Genomic DNA, 22,485 nt, shown 5'->3' with positions numbered 1-22,485 from the left:
TTGCGAACTTAACCGCACCTCGAATAGCGATAGCTGTGCTTTTTATCACTCAATCATCTTCAGGCTTCATAGTAGATATTTATGACAAACGCTTACAACCTGAATAGGCTAACTTAAAGATCATTCGGATGCCACACTTTTCTTCCAATATTTTTGATTCAGCTAAGTATGGTGTTATCTGCTCTCAACTTTTTAGATTCTCTCGTCTTTGCTCTACTAAATTTACCTTTATCTCTCAATCATGCCATCTTATTTTGCTGCTTATCGAAAAAGGTTATAGTTTCAATAAGATTTTGAAAAAGGTTCGTTCTTTCATGAATCGTAGTAAGTTTATCTTTGGTATTTCAGCTTTTGGAATGTCTAAAATGAAAAGGAGTAAGTTTTATAGAAGTGGGAAGCTGAAAGTCCACTTAATTCAGAATTCAATGCTCTTTTTTGTAAAAGTGGCTTGTTCTAGCTTAGAGTAGGGTTTGTTGTTTTAACTTAGAGTAGGCCTTGTTTAGTCTTTTCTTTCTCGCTCTAGCTAATATAGACTTAGTTTGTTCTTTCCTATGTTTTGTGATTGTTTGTTGTTATACCTTAGAGCAGACTTTGAGTGCTAGTCTCTATCACGGCTGAGTATAAACCACTGTGGAAGAATGTACTTCCACCACGGGGTACCACCTGCAAGTGAGAAAAACTGGTGATGACTCCAAGTCTCCAAGAAATGTTCTCTCCACAACCAAATATCTGCCAAAATCTGATGAGTCTCCTCCAACAGTGCGGCGATATTTGGCCCTCCAAATGCACCAGCCAATAATAGCGCCTATGATAGTGAAGGTCTCTAAACTATTCAATGATTCCTAAGAATGCAAAACATGACGAGGGATATCTGAAAACACATGCGAGCAGAGATTTCATGCTCGATCGACAATGTGGAAAACTAAATCATCCGAAGCAGTCTCTTATCCAGATGCTGGCCTTAGCATCATCTTTGTCAGGGTAGACATTGGCTCATCAAATAAGGGCTAAGACCCCCTATCTCCTATCATTGTGGGTTCACATTTGTTCATTGAAAAGTTTAACGGGGACAACTTTCACACCTGGCAGACCAAGCTGAAATTCAGCTTGATGTGTGAAGGCCTCTAGTCTTACATTGAGGTGGAAGAAAAGATGCTCAAAGAAGGCGAAGAAGCAGCATTAAAAGCCTAGACGCTCAAAAGCCTTTGGGTTAATAGCCCTAGGGTTTTCCAACAACTTCATACATCATGTAGCACATCTCCTAACTTCTAAGGAAGCTTATGAGATGTTGGGCAAGCTCTTCGGAGCTTAGGGGAAGAACTCCAAGGTTTCCTTGCAGATTGAGTTCTATGGACTCATGATGCAATCAGATGAGAGCTTCGATGCTCATGTGAATAAGATGAAGTCCCTGATGAACCAGCTTTGCAGCACTCAACACAAATGTGGAGGAAGATTTAACCATAGCTGTACTCATCAAGTCAATGCTTGAAGACTCCTACAGAAACCTCATAACCAAACCTCACGCTGAAGGAGTCATCAACTCCAAAAAAAGAAGAGAAGAGGGCCCCACAGACTTCGAACGCATGCTTCTCCTGACGGAGTAACAAAGGCGATGGGAACTTGCTAAGGAACGAAAGAACCTTACAGGCCAGTCTGATAGCGGATTAGAACAAAGTTCAAAGCCCCTAAGAGGGGTGCAACTAGTTGAGCTCCCAACCTTAGGTTCCATGCTTCGAACCACCCCCCAGCGAGGGGCTAAGGTCTAACTCCCAAAGATCCATGCAAGTCCTTCGGCAAGGTAATCCACGCTCTGCTACACACGTAGCTGGAGTTTTTGTCGAACTCTGACCAATAATGAGGTTATGACAACAATAATCCATGTTTCACTTATATAGTGCCCACTACCACTATAAATAACTAAGCTGTTATAATTAGCCAATACACATGGATTTATTAATTATAACCTTAGCCACCCATATTAGCTTGCTTCCTCCTAATCCTAGGACTCCCTTGACCTTGCCGAATTAGGCCACTAATCCCAAGGATTACGTACGTAACACCTCTCCTTAGTGCATCCCAGCCTACCGCCCTTTCCCTCATCGCACAGCCACGCCCCCCCCCCCCCCCCCCCCCCCCCCCCCTGTGAGTCCTCCTCGGCTTCTCTCTTTCCTCTTTCCACACCCTCCCACCCGTTTCTCCCTTCTCTAGCCGCCCCCTCTCTTATTGGCCTTCTTTCTCCTTTCCGTCCCTCCACCTTCCTATGCCATCCCTCCACCCCCCTACTTTTTGCGGCCTCTTCCTCCCACCTCTATCCTGTTCCCGGGACCCTCGTCATCTCATCATTCGATGTTGGATCGTTGTTTCTGGTTCCACGCCTTCGGAGGACTCCGTGGTAGCCGCTCCATCTTCCCTTACCGAGATTGCCTTCCATTGCTAGTTTCTGAAAGTAGGTCTCCAATTCTATTAACCAATGTTGCCTCTGTAACTCTACCAGTCGGCATGGAATGCTTGGTTGACACAATGCTAATCAACACACTTAAATACACCAAGATTTAATGGACAACAAGCACAAAACAAGATGTGATTTGCTGAATTGACAAGACACGCACAATGAGCCAAAACGGTCGGCCCCTCCCTCAAATAATGTTTATTGATCTTGAGAGAATCAAGTACATAGTGTCATGGGCATTTCTAACCAAATTTACATACCAATACATATGAATACAGCATTGCAAACAATATGGTTGTTAGTGAAGATTTGCAACTCACACTACCTCTAAAGTGTCCATGTTCCCTACCATCATTAGTGTGTGCGAACACAGGGCTGGTCATAATTTATAAGTGAGTTTTGGTACTTGGACAAGAATATCATAAATTGGTACAAATGTCCTTACATACACATGAATCCGGCCACACACTCAACCTCTAAGCTAGCCAATGGGTAGAAGCATGTCCATGTCACACCTCAAAAGAGTGTGCACGTGACATCCCCTCTTGCTTAACTTGGAGCACGGGTGCACATGATGTGCCTTTGCTCCAGACTGTTGATTTGACTGTGGGCTCAAGGTCCAACATGTTACCTACGAATATACCTTCATGCGAACTACAGCCCCTGAAACTCGGCCCTTAGCCTCTGGATGCTCTATTGGCAAGATAGACTCCACGAAAACCAGGTCAACATCTATCTCATGATGCTATATCAATGAAGAGAGAATCAAAATGTCATCCAAAGATATGAAGACACAATGACCAATTAGATCTCGAGAAATCCGGATCATCATTCGGTTGAACATGGCTAGAGCGTTGGTCAAACCAAAAAGCACGGCCACAAATTCGTAGTAAGCCAGCTCCATACGTAAAATTAGATCTCGAGAAATCCGGATCATCATTCGGTTGAACATGGCTAGAGCGTTGGTCAAACCAAAAAGCACGACCACAAATTCGTAGTAAGCCAGCTCCATACACGTAAAGTCGTCTTCAAAGTGTCCTCAGGCAATCTATACCTGATGGTACCCAATCTTAAGATCTATCTTGGAAAGTATCTTGGCCCCATTCAAACGCTTGAGAAGATACTCAATGTGCGGCAATGGAAAGCGACTCTTGATAGTTTGCTTGTTGAGTGCTGGATAGTCCATACCTGATGGTGCCCAATTTTAAGATCCATCTCTTGGCCCCATTAAAACGCTCGATAATATACTCAATGTGCAGCAACGGAAAGTGAATCTTGATAGTCTGCTTGTTGAGTGCCGGATAGTTTGACACAAAGTCGTGATGACCCATCCTTCTTCTTGACGAAAACGATCGGAGTTGCAAACGGTGAAACACTTGGTTGGATGAGGGAGCTCATCTAACATACGATCCAATTTCGCCTCCTTAGACTTAGCGCACTCAGCACCCTTCCTAACCTCTTGCTTCACTTAAATGTGGGAAATGAGAGGAAAGTTATGAATACCTGGCTCCCCTTTTAAAACGAAAGGATGGGAGATATTGCACTTGATTGAGAACTCATGAGTGGTATGGCCTGGTCTTGATCGGGACTTGTGGAACCATTTCATGCCTAAAATCACATCTGCACCTACCAGAGGGACGACCATGAATTCAAAAACAAACTCAACCTATTGTATGATGAGCTTCGGGGCCTTGAACTTGACTTGGGTACTCGTGCGTCCCCCAAACCCGACTACATGGCAGTCAATGGAAGTCAGTGGGAAACAGGCACGACGAACGGCTTCCTCTGTAATGACGTCCTCTTTTCTGCCATTCTCAAACAAGACAATAACACGCTCGCCCCCTACGAACCCACAACACTTAAAAAGCTCTCCACGTTCAAACTCGGATGCTGCCCCCTCCTGCTTAGCTTCCACCTGCTCCTGATGATCGTGCCGATGAGAGCCATTGTGATAGCCGTACGCTAAATCAAAGTCATCACAAAATCAGTGAAGCTAGTGATGATGGCGTACACAGCATACACCTTTCTTCATCTCCATACCTAAACAAGAACAAGATCTGGCGGAATTGTTTGTGTAGAGTCTACCGGATCCTAAATCGGACTCGACCTCACATCTATCCCAATACCCGTCTCCCACAACTCATAAGAATCCATAATGGACGTTATCTTGAACTTCCAAAGTGTAATTAGTTGGTTCCATCCAACTTCCCATCAGTGGCTACCCTTGTGGCTGCAGGCTGTGCCATTTCTCCAAATCTTCTCCCAAATAACCACTTGCCAACAAGCTTAGTCTAGAGTCTTAGCTCTGATATCATCATGTAAGAAATATAACCAGCAAAAGATCACAAGACAAAAGTACTTGATGCAAGAGAGACGCAAGAGAGAGAGAATAATGATGAATTATTGTTGCAAACCAAAGTTACAAACTGATGGCGTCTACCCACCCGTGCACTCCAGCCAATCTAGGTAGACTCTGGACGGAGGATATCATACACAACAAGGACGCATAATTGCACTGAAGATAGATCTAAGCTATTGATCTCAACATGACTAAGAAGACTGCCAAACAAATCTATATATAGTATCCACGGTTGGTCATATTGTAGGTCGACCTATGTCGCCCACCCTATGACTGGTCCAGATGGACCAAACCAGCCACATCGCCTGACTGGAACCATATTAGACTAAACAAAAGACCTACAGTTTTTGTGCAGCTTCCAGACCCATCCAAGGTCGTCATGGTGCCTGTTTGATCCCCGCCCGTCTTTCACGAGGACTAGCCCTTCAATAAATGCATATATTTTAGTGCAAAGACTATAAAACAAAGGCCAATCTGAAATCCATATGTTCCATCCTTGGGGGGCTTCTTTCAGCACGTGGGATTCTTTTTTGAGCCTGTGTACATTGCAAGCTTAATCAAAGACCGTGGAAGCTATCAACAAGATATACCTCCAGAGAGGAAAGCAAGCTTGAAGTCCATCTGATTACAATCCTCTTCTATTCAGCTGCCCAAGCCACAATCATGAGGATAGTAAACGATCTAGCTAGTGTCCTGAAAGTTGAATCCCTCAAATGATCTAGCTATTTGTATGGATAGTAAACAAAGAGAAGGGACTAACTGGTTTGGGCCTATTGGAATTGTGCTTGGAAGCATTGTCTCAAACAAGCATGCTAAAAATGTAAATCTTGACTTTGTTGGTTTTTTTTTGCAGGACCTTTACAACTCAAAACACCACCCAAATTTTAGGACCTTATATGTTTTGATAGTGGGGAAGCTATGCTTGTAAGCACCCAAAAAGCCACTATTTAAATGTTTGTAAATCTTGACTTTGTTGGTTTTATTTTGCAGGACCTTTACAACTCAAAACACCACCCAAATTTTAGGGCCTTATATGTTCTGATAGTGGGGAAGCTATGCTTGTAAGCACCCAAAAAAGCCACTATTTAAATGTTTGTCCTTGCAAGGAAGTATCAATCATGCATTTTGAGACATCCATTGCAAGGACTTGACTGAAAAATGGCTAACTCTTTTATGGTTGCCCCAAAATTCATTCTCTACAAAGTAAAAATGGAGACCAATAAGTCTTCTTTGACCTTGGTATAAGAGGTGTTAACTCTCAAACCAAAGCCTTAAACTTTTACATTGTCACAAAAGGAGTAATGAATCTCATTTGCAAGTATCGAAACATTCTTTCCTTTTTCCAAGACATGGCTGTTTCACTACCTTTCTTTCCCCTTCCCTATATCTACAACATATCCTTTTCCTTGGGAAAACTGCATTCAGTAAGACTTCAGTCAAGTGCGCTCCAGTAACCCCTTCTAGGACAGGCAACTCCTTGGAGTATAGAAACATTCTTTCTTTTCTCAAGACACGGCTGCTTCAATACCTTTCTTTCACCTTCCCTATCTCTACGACAAATCCTTTGCCTTGGGAAAAACTGTTATAAGCAACGCTTCACTCAAGTGTGCTCCAGTAACCCCTTTGACTGGCAACTCTTCTGAGGATATTAAGCTAAAACCCTGATGATTAAGGTGATTTGGAGGTTGACAGTAAAGAGGCAACCTGACCATTATGGAATCTCGATCACATCAATCAAAGGTGAAGAACTACAGGAAGACAGTCGTACACCAAAGGAAACCAACTGAATTAGCTTCATGTTCCACACTACAGATAGTTTATTTTTATAATAATCCCTTCTTCAATGACCCTTTTTAATCTGCAAAGCATTAAGAAACGTAAATAGTCATTTGTAAAACAAGGAATTTGACAGAATTGTCTCCTCTGAAGTTTATTATACCATGATACCAGAGGCAGAATCCACTGACCTGAACAGCATTAGCATGCGTATCCAATCTTGCTTGACTTGATTGTTTCCTTTTTTGGACACATGCGACAGATCCTGCTTGACATACAGATGTATAAGTACAGAAACAGGACGGTCACATCAGAGAAGAACATAGATCAAACTATAAATCTTCTTAGTTCATAAGAATAATGTGGCATAGTCCACAAACCCATGGATCCCCGTGAGCAAGAGAATCCACAAAACATAGGATCCTGTCTTCAATCACCACCATGGTCCATGGAGCACATGGTAATGTCGAGGAACAGGTAGCGGCCAAAATGTTGGAAATAAGTGCACACTAGGTGTACTATTTCTAGTCTAGTTTCACTTAAGTCTTTGTGTCTTGAGTCTAGTGCCATGTGGCACCTCTACATTTATCCCATAAGTCAGTCTACTCAATCTTGTACTTCTCACCTATATATTGTAGGTGTCACATCAATGAAAGCATCAATCTTGTGTCTTGTCTACACTCATCTCAAGGTAACTCTTTGTCTTTCATTTGTTTTTGTTTCATTTCTAGTTTTGCTCTTGCTTTCATATTTACAACATGGTATCAGAGCGGGCTGCTCCTGCCCTGTAATGCCAGCCATAGCTTCAAGCCACTATCTCCCTAGCTGCACTCCTCTTGTAGGACCAGCCTATTCACACTCTGCACAGGCTGCGCCGGCCTGAATCCTCTGTCCTGCGCCAGCCTGAACCCTCTGTCCTGCGCCAGCGTGAACCCTCTGCCCTGCGCCAACCTGTTTTCCCTGCGCCGACCTGTTTTTCAGTAGCAGCTACTGTTCTATTGCTTGGAGCTGCTGCTGCCCGCCATACTGTTGCAGTTTTCCTTTGCTTTCCTCAAGGTTGCGCATCATCTAAAAGGCTGCAGATCAACAAGAGGTTCTGCCACCGTCGCTTCCTCTTGAAGAGTCTACAAGGTAATTGTGCATTGTCTCCATCAGTTTGCTGATTAGTCCTTTTTTTATCTGCAAACTGCTAGTTCCTCATGCTTCGATAGGCTGTCAAATGCTATGGCCTTGACAAGTGGTGAGAGAGCCGGCTTCTAAAAACAGTTTGGATCTCTTCTTTCATTCATTTCTGCAATCTTGTAAGGGAATAGACACTGCCCTTGCATTTTAGCAAGAGGTAAGACCTTCCCACATGGCCTCTTCTACTCATTCTCTCATGTCTATCGACAAATTCAATGGCTCCAACTTTCATACTTGGCAAATCAAAATCAAGTGCCATCTTATGAAAGAAGGTCTCTGGGACATTGTTCACCATGCTGCTCCCGAAGATTCCGACATTGAGCAAGTTATCACTTATGCTCCCACTGCTAAGAATGACAAAGCCTATGCTATCATCCTGCTCGGTCTTGGAGATGATTACATTCATCACATCTCCGACATACAGTCTGCTTCTCGAGCATGGATCACTTTGGATACCCTCTTTGGACCTCGCTCTAAAAATTCTAAGATTGCACTTATGATCTCATTCTTTGATCTATATATGCAGGAGGGAGCTACTATAGCCTCTCATGTCAATTATTTTCGCAGTCTTATGGTTCAGCTTGCTTCAGTGAAGTCCCCCATCTCCGAAGATATTGCTATTGCTGTGCTTCTCAAAAGCTTACCTGATACCTATGCTACTCTTGTCACTACCTTCAAGTATCACAATAATCCTACTCTTGAAGGTATCATCAATGCTCTCCAAGAGGAGGAAAGAACAAAACAACAAAAGGTAACTGACACTGCATTTTTAGCAAAGAAAGGAGGATCTAAGGTAAGAAAGCCTTGCACCCATTGTGGAAAAACTAATCATTTGGAGAAGGACTGCTTCAAGGCTCATCCATGCACCATTTGTGGCCGTGATAATCACCGGGAAAAGGACTGCTACTCTAAAACCTCTACATCAGCCCCTGCATCTGCCTCAGCACATGTTGCTGCAGCATCTACAACAGCAGATCTTGCTGTTCATTCCTCACATGATGAGGACTGGGCTTTCTGATTACTTCACCTTTCTTGTCTACCACTTTGACCACCGATGATGTAGGTCAAGGGGTTCTAGTGTCTTACTCATTCTGCTTTTTGACCTCTCTCTTGTCCCTACCCAAGAGGCAGCGATTGCCCTTGAGGAGGGGTTGTCTTCAAGGTCCATCTGTTTGTCTACAGTCAGTCTTCTGTCTATCTAGTCTTGTCTGTCTATCTATCTGTTGTCTGTCTATCTATCTGTTGTCTGTCTATCTGTCTATCAATCTGACTGTGTCTTGTTTTAGATCCATCTTGTCCCTACCCTTGTGGACCCATATGAGGATATCACTTGAGGAGGGGTGTCTCAGGATCTTTTTGTCTCTCATGTCTTGTCTCTCAGTCTATCAGTCTTTATGTCTATCTTCTAGTCTTGTCTTTTTTGTCTTCCTCCTAGTGTCCACTTAAGGAGGGTGTTGGAAATAAGTGCACACTAGGTGTACTATTTCTAGTCTAGTTTCACTTAAGTCTTTGTGTCTTGAGTCTAGTGCCATGTGGCACCTCTACATTTATCCCATAAGTCAGTCTACTCAATCTTGTACTTCTCACCTATATATTGTAGGTGTCACATCAATGAAAGCATCAATCTTGTGTCTTGTCTACACTCATCTCAAGGTAACTCTTTGTCTTTCATTTGTTTTTGTTTCATTTCTAGTTTTGCTCTTGCTTTCATATTTACAACACAAAAGATAGGCAGCCAGGAACAATCTCCAAACTCCCACAAAGTTATGACGAGGCTCAGACGGTGGCCAAGCAATAGGGCTACCAAGAAGATAACCCAAACACCAAGAAAATTCGGGTATCAAAGATACAACCACTACAACAAGTATAATCAGCAGGGAGCAGCCATCAAGTATGGCCAGCAGGTACAGTACAGCAGGTTCAAGAATTACTCATGATATAGCCGGTACAAGAGGTGCTCATGGTACAAATCAGCTTCAACAGATATAACAGTGGTACGACAACAAGGCACAAAGATATGGAAGATAAAGCATGTACTAAGAATTCAGCAGTTACACAAGTATGGCAGGTACAGAACATACGACCAGCCGTACACGTGGGTACAGTTGAGGTTCAGCCAGTAGTAGGAACAGCCACCATTTCATCTGTATGGACATAAGTACAGCAGGAACAGCAGTAGATGTAGGACGGCTGCAGGGTACACTCCAACAGGTGTGGACAGGTGCTGCAGGTACGGGCAGCAGTACCATACATACAGTACAGCCAGCAACAAGAGAGCACCAAGTTGATGATGAGGGTCATAATCTCCTTGTGCACATCGACGAGCTTCGAAACATGTATGTTTGTGCTAAGCTTTTTGCGTTTTTTCTTTATGCTTTTTCTTCCCACATTTTTCCTTACATGCTTTTGTTTTTATTTGCTTCAAAAATACAAGGCTAAGGTCAAATCCATAATAAAGGTGCAATGTCCAAGATTTCCCAAGGTGCCCACAAAATAATGTGTGTGAAGGCTTTACAAAATGTGTAAATAATCTGTTTTAAGCATGTCTCCACACAAGGGGCCCTCCTATCATTCCAATGACCTATCAGACACACGCCAAACATGAGTTCTGTTCCCTCCGTGCCACACACAAAGATGTCCAAAGTGCTTGCAACCCAATCTTGCATAACCTCCCATTCTTAAAGCTTGTCCAAAAGTCAATAAATTCTCAAAAATATGTAGAGGGCTTCCAACCTGCAGTAGGAAGTGCCTCGTGAAGGACCAGCTCCATCCTGTTGTTACAGGTGAAACTATGGATGTGCTCTTGTTGCAGGAGCACAAATTGGATAGGCACCAGTGTGGTAAACTTGTTGTCATGCTTGGCACCACCAAGTCAGATCATTGCCCTTTTTTTTGTGCCTCAGAGAGCCAAGGACTCAAATGGAATCCCCCCATGTACGTATCCCTTATTCTCTATCTCAATGCAGAGATTTCACATGAGGTCATAGAGATTAGTAGGTCATGTGACAAACCTGACCCTCAACAAAGAGTTGCTTTGGCCCTGGAGAGGATCAGCCAGGATTATCACAGTGTTTCTTTGGCCTTGAAACATGAAGCCCTGGACAAGGAGAGAACTATCAGGTGAAAGATTGTTGCACTTCAGAGGGAACACGAGAAGCATCCACAGTCTCCTTGGATCCCGTATTTATTGTCCACAATCAGAGCAGAGCTGCAAATGGGCCATGGATAGACAGGCTGAGTTCTCGTTTCATGCTAACGAGCACAGATGGGTGGTAGATGCAACACACACTTCTTCTTCTTTTTTCCGGGAAAAAGATCCCTCTATTAGTTACCGAGGAAAACAACCAAAATGGCTAAGTACAAACTGGTCCTCAAATGGGAAACGAGAGTCAAGATGTACAAAAGGGGAGGATGCTCTTCTCCTCCAGCTGGCCGCTCTAGGAGGAGAAGGCTATCTCATACAATGGGGGGAGGGGGAAACAACCACACATGTGGTCTATAATGCCAAGTGGGCTCGCCACCACTATTTGTAAGAAAGGGATTGTGCTACCAAATCCTTAGTAAGGCCTCCCGGCACTTCTGCATGCAATCTGAGCCACCCTGAAGTTGCCCCCACTAACCACTAAGGGTATGAATGATATTCGAGCATGATGCTCCGGATAGACTCCGTTGGCAAGGTGAGGGTGCCTTCGACGGCTTTGCTGCATCGAGCTCTCCATATATGCCACACAGCTATACTGCTACAAATCTCCCTTTGGCTAGAACCTTGCGTCCAACAACCTGTAGGAGGAGCCAGAACTGGCACTGTAGAAATACTAAGGTGAGAGATTTGAAGGGCTAGTGGCCCAAGCAACTTTGCGGCATGCCCCACGTGACAATACGGATGGGGGCCCAATCCATAGTGAAAAATGCGTAGGATCCTCTACCAAACCTACCGTGCCTTCGGGCAATCCCAAAGACAATGACGTTGAGACTCTTGGGGATGGCCACACCTCTGACATAATGTTGGTCTACCCCCAATGGCCAACCAAGTGGCAACTGCCAACTGCCAAACTCCTATGTGCCAACTGCCATATGCAAAGAGTGATTTTCCGCAGCCAAAAAGTATCCCACAGCTGATTCCAGTAATCTAAGAGAAAGTGCGGCGAGAGACCTTGGGATTGCCAGTGTCCTGCTACTACTAGAGTGCCCTCCACCTATGACATCTGAATCAAGCGTCTCCTCGCTGTCCTCTGGATCTTGCCATGTCCACTCTCCCGGGTCCCACTGGAGACTCGTGGGAGGCCGGTGGAGGGTCAATGTGCCACTCATGTGCATGAAAACCAATCACCCTCACCCTCTGCAAGGTGCATCCCCTGAAGTCCTCTAAGGGGGTGTCTGCTCTCTCCAATCTGCCATGAAGCCAAATCGAGAAGGCGAGTAAGGCGGAGCTCTCATCCATGCCATGATGTCAGGGGTATATCGTGCCTCGTGAACACTCCTAGCCACTGTGGGGGAGGAGGGTCCGGTGTCGGGCGGGGTCAGCCACTCCAGAGGGATGGAGGAGTCGATGTCAAGGCTAAGTCTGTGCAACACACACTTCTTCTCAGCACATGGGCCGACCCATAGTACGGAATGTGTGAGTACTTACAGACTCAGAGGGAGAGATTCAAACTGAGCCAGATAAGGTGAGGAGTATTGCATCATATTTTTATCGAGTATTGCCTTCTACAAAGACTCCCTCTCCACAGAGAGATGTTGATCAGCTGAAAGTTTGGGAGTGCATGCCCAAACTTATCACAAATAATGTGTGTTTCTCATTGGATGCCCCCTTCTCAAAAGATGAGCTGAGACATACGTTGCATGCTCTTTCAAAAGGAAAATGCCTAGAGGATGATTGTCTCTCCCCATCCTTTGTTACACAGTTTTGGGCCTATATTGGGGATGAGATCATTGTTGATTTATAAGCCATGTAGTGTACAGAAACGATGCCCCCCTTTCTCACAGATGGTCTTATCCACCTTATCCCAAAAGGTGGGGATAAGACCAACATCAAGCAATGGAAGCCCATTACTTTACCTGGATATCTCCATTAAAATCTTAGCTAAGGCATTGAGTATGAGGTAACAGCCTGTTCTTCAAAGGTTTATTCATGACACACAGAATGGGTTCCTCCAAGGAAGGAGTATATTTCATAACATCTTCTCATGCCTGTACAGATAGGCCCATAGCACAGTTTTGGCATGCGGGGGACGTGGCAAGCGTTTTCAGAATTCCTGCTCGGTGTGACAGGGATGCCCCCTAGATCCCTTACTATACCTCATAGTAGCGGAGGCTATGAGCAGGTTCATTCGGGCTACCCCAGGAGTCTCACGCCTCCGTTTGCCTCTACCTACAGAGGAAGAGTTATTGAACTCAGAGCTAGCAGATGATACCGCGATGTTTCTGGAGGCTGGAGGCCTTACATGTATGTCTTTGTGCCTTGCGGACAGCCTTGTAGCTGTTTTGTTTGGCAGCAGGAGCCACCATTGATTGGCTAAAGTCTGTGGGATTTTGGATCAGTGATTCTCCGCAGACAGATTGGGGTTTAGATGTGGGGTTCACTTGGATTGAGAGAGGATGCATTGCCAGATACCTTGGCTGCCAGGTTGGCATTGACATCTCCCCATCACGACAATTTGCACCTGTGCTCATGAGAATTAAAAGCACGTGGTTCATCACTTCTTGTTGGGTTCTTCATGGGGGATACATTGGCCAGTTACATTACCTTATTTGGAATTTAACAGGGCCATCATGAGGGACGTCGAGGCATGTCAAGCTCTCCTCTACGAGAAGTGTGGTGATGGCACCCCACTTCAGGTTGCTCACTTCAAGATCGCTACCATCACACCATCTACGGCCTGGTGCCCCCCCTTGGACCCCTGACACCCACACCGACAAGAGGTGGGAGATCATTAGCAGCATCGCAGCCTGGCACATTTGGAAAGCGCACTGCAGAGGGTACCTTCACCCCTCCAACAGAGACTATCAGCTGCATTTGGATCAACATTATCCACACAGACTGCGTGGACAATGGGATCAATTCATAGGAGACTCAGATCAACAACCCCACACAGCCTTCCTGGCGGACTTTGAGTAGTGGACCTTTCCTCACTTCAAGGGATGGCGACATCAATTGGCACTGCACTACAGGCACCCAGTGTGGCTGTTCTCCCCCTCCCCCCAGGATGTAGGTGACAAAGGGTCATTTGTTGAATCTAGGAAATATAAAAACTTCAAGATATAATCTACTGAATAAGACCTTTGTATTGAGCGGTAGAACGCAGCAGAAGCTGAAGAAGATTAAATACTTGCAGCAAAAAGGGATGGAGAGAAGGAAGGGACACTTAAGATCACCTATTACATACAATCAGTGCTGCAACTTTTACCTACTAAACCAATGGTATGTGCAACAAATATTTTATATTTTCCATTACAAAAGCTTAAGACAAGCCTTGTTGCTAGGAGAAAAGATACTCCCACAGAAGGATGGGATATACACCTTCAAAAATCGCCAGATATCACCAAGAGCATGGACTGCTAGCTTTGCACGAACCAGAAAACTGAATATTGAATTGTACAGCATGAAAGATTCAGATGTAAGGATCAAACTGATAGGCCATTCCACATGGTACCCAAGCCTGATGAAGTTGAATGCAGATACGGCTGCCATACCAGGAGAGAATGTGAGTTAAATCAATTAACAAGCAAGTGAAAACCTGCATAAAACTCAATAGATTTTCAGACAAAACATTAGATAATAAAGCCACACCCTGATATCAGATCATCATGTTTCCATCGTATGTGCACCATAAACTGCCTAATCTTGCACAGGAGGATGGGCCTAAGGAATAAGGATGAAGTGGAAGTGATCAACACTTATCTAAAGGTAACCACATCTAAGGAAACTCACAAATGTGTGATGGGCTGTGACGCAATGCTCTTCAACAAGGAATAATTATGGTACATGCCACTGTCCTGTCAAAACAGATTAGCAAGAGAACACATGCATGGCTGGGGCAACAGTGCTGCCCACCTCTGCCCATAACCCTTGTGGCTCATCACGTGGAATCTGCGAGGCTTGAGAAGTGCTCTTTGCCCACAACCCCTTTACAACAAGGAGGATCCGTAGCTGCAGGTCAAACCTACCAGGCCAGAGTTTCACTTACACCTAGCTATAATTTTGACGTCCAGGCATTCAAAAACATGTTTGCATTTCGGTGCTTACCAGCACCCACCGGCAGATACAGGGGGCACAATCAACCTATGAGTAGCATGGCGCAGGCAAGGAGGGTATTCTAAACCTAAGTATGCCCAACCATAGCTCCAAAAGAGCTACATTGTCTTCAAGTTCACACAAGTTCCCTCAAGCTAGTTCTTCAAAGGTTTTCAGTAAAATGACTCCCCCATTCACCTCCCTTACACAGATGGGTACACTAGAGGAGCTACTTTTGGCAGTACAAGACCCTGGAGGTCCATCATTCCTCCCGCAATCTGAACTGGTCCTGCACAATGGCCACTCAGCCAACCATATCCTCTCTTGTAATGATTGCTCCAGGCGAGGTGACTAATCTATCTTTGCATGACACACACTGGACCCTGCATTGAATAGTAAATGTATGTGGACATTATATGTTCTATGTAGCTTTCTACAAGGACAGGTTCCACTTAACTTTCACCTCTTCAAGGTCCTATTTTTACATAGGCCGTGGCAATTTTTGCATAGATATTCTATTTAACTTTCTACAAAGACAGGCTCCACTTACGTTCAACTCTTCAAAGTCCCATTTTTGCATAGGCTGTGGCCATTTTAATCTCCTTAAAGCAACAGCACTTTAGAAAAAACACCAACAAGACCACTAACTTACAATTTTTGTTTATGTAGATGTGACCTAAGTCACCTGTATCTGACTGAGAATGCTCATCTTCTAGATGAGTTTCAATATAAACATGCAATCGCTCTGCATAGTTGTCATCTTCACAGGAGGAATTTTGTATAGCCGCTTCTAGTAAAGTTTGAACTTCTAGCTGTCTTTGCTGAGATCCTGTTGGATACCAAGCCTGAAATAAAAGAGCTAAGATTACAACAGAAACTCTAGTCTGAATAGAACAAAATTCACTTCACAAGAGCTTACATGATGGTACAGTGCTGCAGAAAACGTGTCCGCCCAATCTCCTCTTTCCATGAAAAAATATCGCCTTAAGGCAGCAAGATGGTCTTGCAAACCAAAAACCTCATGGAGCAGTCGTACACTGAAATGGCTTATGCATTGGTATCTACTGACCCATATAAGGAGAAACTAGCCTAAATAAAGAAGGTTAGAAAATTTCAATTTTGTACATTTGGACTATGGTATCGTTACATTGATTGATCTCATAATAAATGTGAAAGCACCATGAAGAACTAATAGCTGTTGTTTGCTCATATGTTTGAGAGAATTCAACAGCACTAATGCAAAACAGGATTTTCTTGAACTGCCTGGCCGGCCAGGAGAGTTCTCGAACAGGATCCCATGCCTGTTCACCTTAGACTGCCACAACAACCACTACATTACCTGGGGCACAGTCCCACCTATTCGCTACAAGGAGGATGGCACAGGACAAGTGCTTCATCTGTCACATCAGCAGATTTCAACAATGGCAGCACACCATGTTCCCACTAGCTCATGGCTCCCAATGGTCCCCCCCCCCCCCCCCCCCCCCCCCCCCCCCCCCGATTCTTGCTCATAACATTATTTCATTTGTACTGAGACAGAGGGACCTCATTTTTTGTTTTTTTGTTTTTATGCGGTGGTGGCAGTGTGGGCCCGGGGCCCGGGTGTGTGTGTGTGGGGGGGGGGGGGGGGGGGTGGTTCTTTTCTTCTTACGACCAACAGTAGTTATAAAATTCATGATATGAGTAAAAACAAAGTGATCCGGCCATATCTAGTAGTTTTGAAAGCTTATCAAAAGCCTGAACCCGAACAGACCCCCTTGAATAGGAGGCCTTAGTAGAGCATGCTTCATTCTCCTGGTGACAACCATGGAGCAACACCTGTACACAGTTTCAGCAGGAGGAGAGAGATGCATGGGGGCAAGTCATGGTGAACATCAAGGAGCTTAACAGCTGGTTGCAAGCGCAGTTCATAAGGAAGGCATAGAGTCTCACCTTCACTTAAAGGGACACAGAAAATCAGGCCACCACAAAACAAGATAATCCCAATTCTGCTATAACGAACTGGAGCTCCCTCCCGGGTCACCTGAGCCCACCCCAACACCCCCCCCCCCCCCCCCCCCCCCGCTGTTTGCATTTCTGTGCCCCGCCTCCTGCTCCCCGCCCCGTGTGCCTCCCTTCTTCCCGCCTCCTCCCCCCGCCTTCCTCCTTTCCACCTACTCCCCTTCGCCCGCCCCCAAACCTCCTCCTCCTCCTCCATCGCTACCCTCTTCTGGTACCTCCCCTTCTTCGTGAGCCCCTTCCACCCTACACCTTCTGAACACTGCCCCCTCCTCCTTCGCCTTCTTGTAGCCACCTACCGAGCGCACCCCCCCCCTTTCCCCTTTGTTTCATTTGTCGCCCCTCCTTTTCTTAGCCTCCCCCCTTCTTCTCCAGCCCTTTTGCCTCCAAGTTCCCCCGAGTTTTAATGTATTGGCATCGTTCCGCTTTCTCTGGTCTCCATCCTTCCAGGCGGACTCCACGGCAGCCGCTCCGTCATCCCCAACCGAGGCTGCCACCCTCTGCCTTTTCTTCAAAGAGGACCACCTCCTAGCATCAACAGTAGCCTCCCTCGAAGCCTGGCCACTTGTATGCAAGATTGTGGGTAGCCACCCAACATGCAGCCACCTTCCAGACTTGTTCCATGCCAACGTCCTTGGTGAGCCGAGCAAGATCATAGATATCCATACCCTTGGGCGCAGATACTACCAGGTGGAGTTTGACACCCTAGCAGCTTCAGATCGTGTGCTTCACCTGAGCCCTGTTGCGTTGCGTACGGCCCAGATGTTTTTTCAACACTGGCAGCATGGCTTTAATCCCGGCTCCGACCCTCTCACTGGTGTATCCAGATTCCCGGTCATAGTCTGTTTTCCTGGCCTTGGGAAGGAGTACCTTCCACTTCTCCCTGTCATTGGGAGGACCATAGGGCAAGTTTTGGAATCCCTGGCAACAGCCCCCTCAACGTTGGCGCGTTAGGCTGGGATCCCTTCACTTCACATCAGCGTTTCCTCACCGGAGAGAGTACCGGCATCATCTCCCTTCGATGCCTCCGGGGGGACCCCATCCTGTAGCGGGTGGAGTACTCAAGCCTTCCTGGCCAGTGCTTCATTTGCCGTCAAATGGGTCACCTCGACAGAGCTTGCCCTCATCTCGCCAATCTAGGCAAGCCCAGCCCACCCCCCCTTGAAAAAGTGTGGACAGAGCAGACCAATCCCCCCCACACCACCTCCGCCCTGTGGCGAGACAGAGCCCCAGAACCCTACCCCCCAAGGATGAGGATGGGATTAGGTGGAAGACAACCGACCGGACACAGCACCGACACCCTGCCAAAACAGCACGCAACCACTAGGCGAGACAGTCTGATGGGACCAAGTAGGAACGGTCGTGTCTGAGAACCGTTTCGAGCATTTATCACAGAATTACCCGTCTGAAGTGGAAGCCCCACCTGCCCCCCCAGAGGGTCTTAGCGTCAGGTTCAGTCTAGAGACCGGTCCCACGAAGTGATTCGGAACCAGTCTTCTCAATTTTCCAGAACCACTCCAGCAACAACCACCCCCCAACCCCCCAACCCCCCATCTGATCCCCCAGGAGCAGGTGCCCTCTGAAGGTCAGGAGAAGATGTCTTCCTTCTCTCCCCACAATCCTCTACCGCCTCCCCCACCCCGCACGCCGCACCAGGACAGACTATGATTACTTGCCGTCAAAATCCTCCCCTAAATCTCACTGGGTGGAGGGTAGCTCACACACATCTCACTCCAATAGACCCCCTTGCTGCAGAAGATATCTTGGAACATTCAAGGACTGGGTGGCCCACAGTGCGGCTCTAGGCGAGGAATCCTTCGTGAGGAGCTGCAGATAACCTTAGTAGGAGGCTCTATCGACATTCTCTTTCTTTAGGAGCTTGACTTGTTCGAGATTTTGGAGGGCAAGAGCCACACTTTTTGGTCACCTGCCTTCAGCCCGTGGCACAGTGGGTGTTATGATGTTATCATGCTTGGGAAGGACTGGGTGGACCGCCTCAACATTTACACCCCTAACTACATGTGGCAAGTCGAGTGGACTTCTAGAGCATGATTTGGCAGGGCCTCCCTCAGGCTGGTTTTTGGTGTATGGGGCAACTGGAGACCACGGAGGATAGAGTATGTGGTAGCCAGGATACCGTTTCTATTGTAGAGCTTGTAGCCTGGGAGGAGCTTGTCTTCAACATCAAGGGACATGACCCCTCACATCTCCCAGAGTTTGGGCGTAGCCCAGGGAGTTTGAGATTCTCCAGATCTGACAGGAGTAGCGCAGGCCCCAACCTCTCCCCATTTGGATCGTTTCTATGTTGATGAGTGGTCTTGTAGATGAGGCGGTTTGGTGGGTATTTTAGCCTGCACTTCCTTTTGAGAAGGCCATTCATGCGTCATCCTCTCTCTAGAAAACCCTTGGTGACAGGATAGTCAACAAAGCCTTTGCATACTCGAGAGATTGATCCAAGACCCATAGATCTGCAGGAGCATTGAGGAGCTATGGGAGCTTGGTATTTCATGAGGGCACAGCAGCGACACTCTGGATACTAGGCAGCGCCATGCTCCAGGAGGCAGCTCACACCAGACTATCAGAGTTTAGAGAGCAGGAGAGGAGTCTCCACCGGAGCCTAGCCTCCCTTCAGCAACTGGTCCCCAAGCCCACAATGGAGCTTCGCAGAGATGACCACCCACGGCCATAGCCCACCCTTCGAGGACTGATTCACAGCCAGCATCTTCCAAGCCTGGGACCACATTTGTTATGCTCGTCACCAGTGTCCCCAAGTCCTAGATGAGGAGAGACTTCGACAGCAGTAGCTAGATTGGAACCCCTTGATTATGCTTCCTAGTGGCCACATGCTTGGCTCCCATCCTCACATCTCATGGGACGCATTGAGCAAGGGACCGGCCCATGCTCTTGGAGGAAGAGTGGCTCACCTTCAGACAGCTCCCGTCAGAGGCTCAAGAGAGGAGCCTAGATAGGATCCAATGCAAAGATACACTCACCCTAGACATTGACGACTCAGTGGCTCGTACTAGCCGCCTCCCCCTAAGTGGATAGGGGTTTTTACCAGACATGATATCCCAAAGACAGTCCATGCAGATGGAGGCACCCTCATGACTTTCTCTATAGGACCGCGAGGCAAATTGAGCCCATCCCCCCCCTTGACAGAGGACCACAGCAGCTTGACAGAGGACCACAGCAGCTGCCTTTGGATATACGAAAGGCTGAACGAAGAGATCTATGCCCAATTGAAGGGAGAAATGCAAGCCCAAGTACGGGTTGAGATGGAATTAGCCCAAGCCCTGATGCACACGGAAATGAAAAAAGAGATGCAGAAATGGAAGGATGACATGGTCCGGGAGATTGGCACAACGGTTGCATCGTATGAAGGCACCTTGAAGACATGTATGGCTGACCGCGAAAAAGATATCACAGAAATGCAAAACACTTTGGAATCATGTAAGGCAAAAGTGGCTACGGGTGAGAAGGCAATGCATTCATGGGCTGAAATTGCCAATGCCACAAAGAAACAAATTGAGGAAGTCAGCCCATGGATTGAAGTAGTAAAAAAGCAGAAGTATACACCAGTCAATAAAGTAGAGGTGATGAATGCTACATTGGAAGAGGAAGCCCAGAGACGAGCACGTGCCTTGCATGTACGCATAGTTGGTTGGGAAGATAAGGGAAATCCCCAAGAGGATGCAAAAGCTCTTGCAACAAAAATTGGAGCCACTAATGTACCCATTACTGGAGCATGGCGACTAGGCAGAGATGAAACCAGGGAGAAGGTATTTACTATTGATCATCAGGTTTGGTGACTTGGAGAAGAAGAAGGCCTTCCTCTCCAAAAGGATGGCCCATAAGGGGGAAAAGATTTATTTGCATAAGGACTTTACACCAGCACAGATAGCACACTGGAAGGAACACATGCCGCGTGTGCTTGAGGCAAGGAAAGAGGGGAAATGGGTGGTATATAGAGATGGCCGAGTCATCATTACGGAGAGGAGGCCTGCCTCACGGTACGCGGCCTATGAGACCTTGCAATTCACGGTGTGGAATTACAATGGAGCCCTTAGAACAGATGTAGGATACTCTAAGGATACTTTCAGACACAGTGATATTGCTATGTATATGGACACCCATCAGTGCACAAACAAGAGGCTTCCTGACGTGCGGGGTTATAGATGGGAATCAGTGTTCCGCTCTCAGCCACGCACAGTGGTAGGCAACAGAGAATCTGGAGGAGTGGCAATACTTTTCAGGGAGGAGCTTCGTGACAAAATACATGTGGTACATAGAGATGCAGATGCAAGGTACATGTGCGTCCGAATATGCAGAGAGGGGCTCCGTGAGCTATATGTGGCAATATGCTACTTTCCCCCAGCCCACTCTAGGTTTGCACCATCAGGAGAGTCGGCCTATATGCCACTATATGATGATATCATGAGGTTTGCTAGCATGGGAGACATATTACTATAGGGAGACTTTAATGCATGTACAGGCACAGAGCAGACAGAGCTGTATGATACTCAGGAGGCTATGTACCGGGAGATCACGGCAGAGGATGTAGGGTTGCAGAATTCAGCACAAGATGAGGGGGAGATTACAGATTATGACAAGCATTTTCTCACACTCGGGAGTGCACATGAGTTGGTCATATACAATGGCCTATCGAGATGGCAAGGATCAAATGCTCTCACACACTGGAACTCTAAAGGGGGAGGAGCACAATGGACTACTTGATGGGATCTCCTTCATTGATACCTGATGTAGTACGAGGTTTCACGATTTCCAGTTGGCCCATTGGCATAGCAGCCGATCATGCATACCTGAGTTTCACACTAGTAGGTAGATCCCCATGAGATGGGCCAACCACTACCCGAGATATCAGTTTACAATGCAGTATCTAATGGCTTGTTTGCTTTAGACCCGCATAGCCCTCTGGACGAGATTACAAGAGGATTGGCAGGTGTACTACATGCATCCGCCTCATATGCGTTTCCCTACACTATGATCCCTTCCACCCCCCCCCCCCCCCCAGCACTGTTGGTATGATGATGAGTGTCGTGAGACACGGGCACAGCTACAGCGTGAGATTGCCATTGGGACTCACACACATAGACAGGCCAGGATGATCTTCTGGCGCCTTGTGCAGAGGAAGAATCGAGCCTACCTGGCTAAGTTACAAGAGGAGATCTACCAACTCTTCCTGGGGAAGGACAGGAAGAGGGCATCGAAGATGTTTCAGGAGAGATAGCTTGGTACTCCGATTACTGCACCTGAGGCATGGCATGCTTTTGCTAGAGAGCTATATGATGCACCAAGACAACCCCCCACCCCTCCTCCACTGGGAGCTAGACCGGCTACAAGCACCTTTTTTACTATGCAGATGGTGCTAGATGCGATAGACAAGTTACAGAATGGAAAGGCACACGATCATGATAGGCTAGTTGGAGACCACTTCTCATATGCACGCGACACTTTGGCTCCACTGAT

The 22,485-nt window shown here is 46.4% G+C and overlaps 1 protein-coding gene across 7 annotated transcripts in view; it reads right to left on the bottom strand.

Moving 5' to 3' along the window:
- LOC147607456 (Spc97 / Spc98 family of spindle pole body (SBP) component) overlaps positions 1 to 22,485 on the bottom strand; it is a 139,017-nt gene that overhangs the window by 23,889 nt on the left and 92,643 nt on the right. For 3 of the 7 annotated variants that reach the window (XM_086790841.1, XM_086790842.1, XM_086790843.1), the window contains exons 7-10: positions 15,920 to 16,064; positions 15,653 to 15,845; positions 14,287 to 14,450; positions 6,776 to 6,849 (exon numbers count right to left, since the gene is read on the bottom strand). In XM_086790841.1, the coding sequence (XP_086646967.1) occupies positions 6,776 to 6,849; positions 14,287 to 14,450; positions 15,653 to 15,845; positions 15,920 to 16,064 (576 nt within the window). The remainder of the gene's footprint in view (positions 1 to 6,775; positions 6,850 to 14,286; positions 14,451 to 15,652; positions 15,846 to 15,919; positions 16,065 to 22,485) is intronic. The other 4 variants (XM_086790844.1, XM_086790845.1, XM_086790847.1 and 1 more) reach the window with 3 other exon arrangements.

Source organism: Cibotium barometz, chromosome 55, assembly GCF_041138505.1.
Source record: "Cibotium barometz isolate CiBa-2024 chromosome 55, ASM4113850v1, whole genome shotgun sequence".
NCBI lineage: Eukaryota > Viridiplantae > Streptophyta > Polypodiopsida > Cyatheales > Cibotiaceae > Cibotium > Cibotium barometz.
Note: the sequence above shows the minus strand (reverse complement) of the source record. Positions and strands in the feature narration are given on the sequence as shown.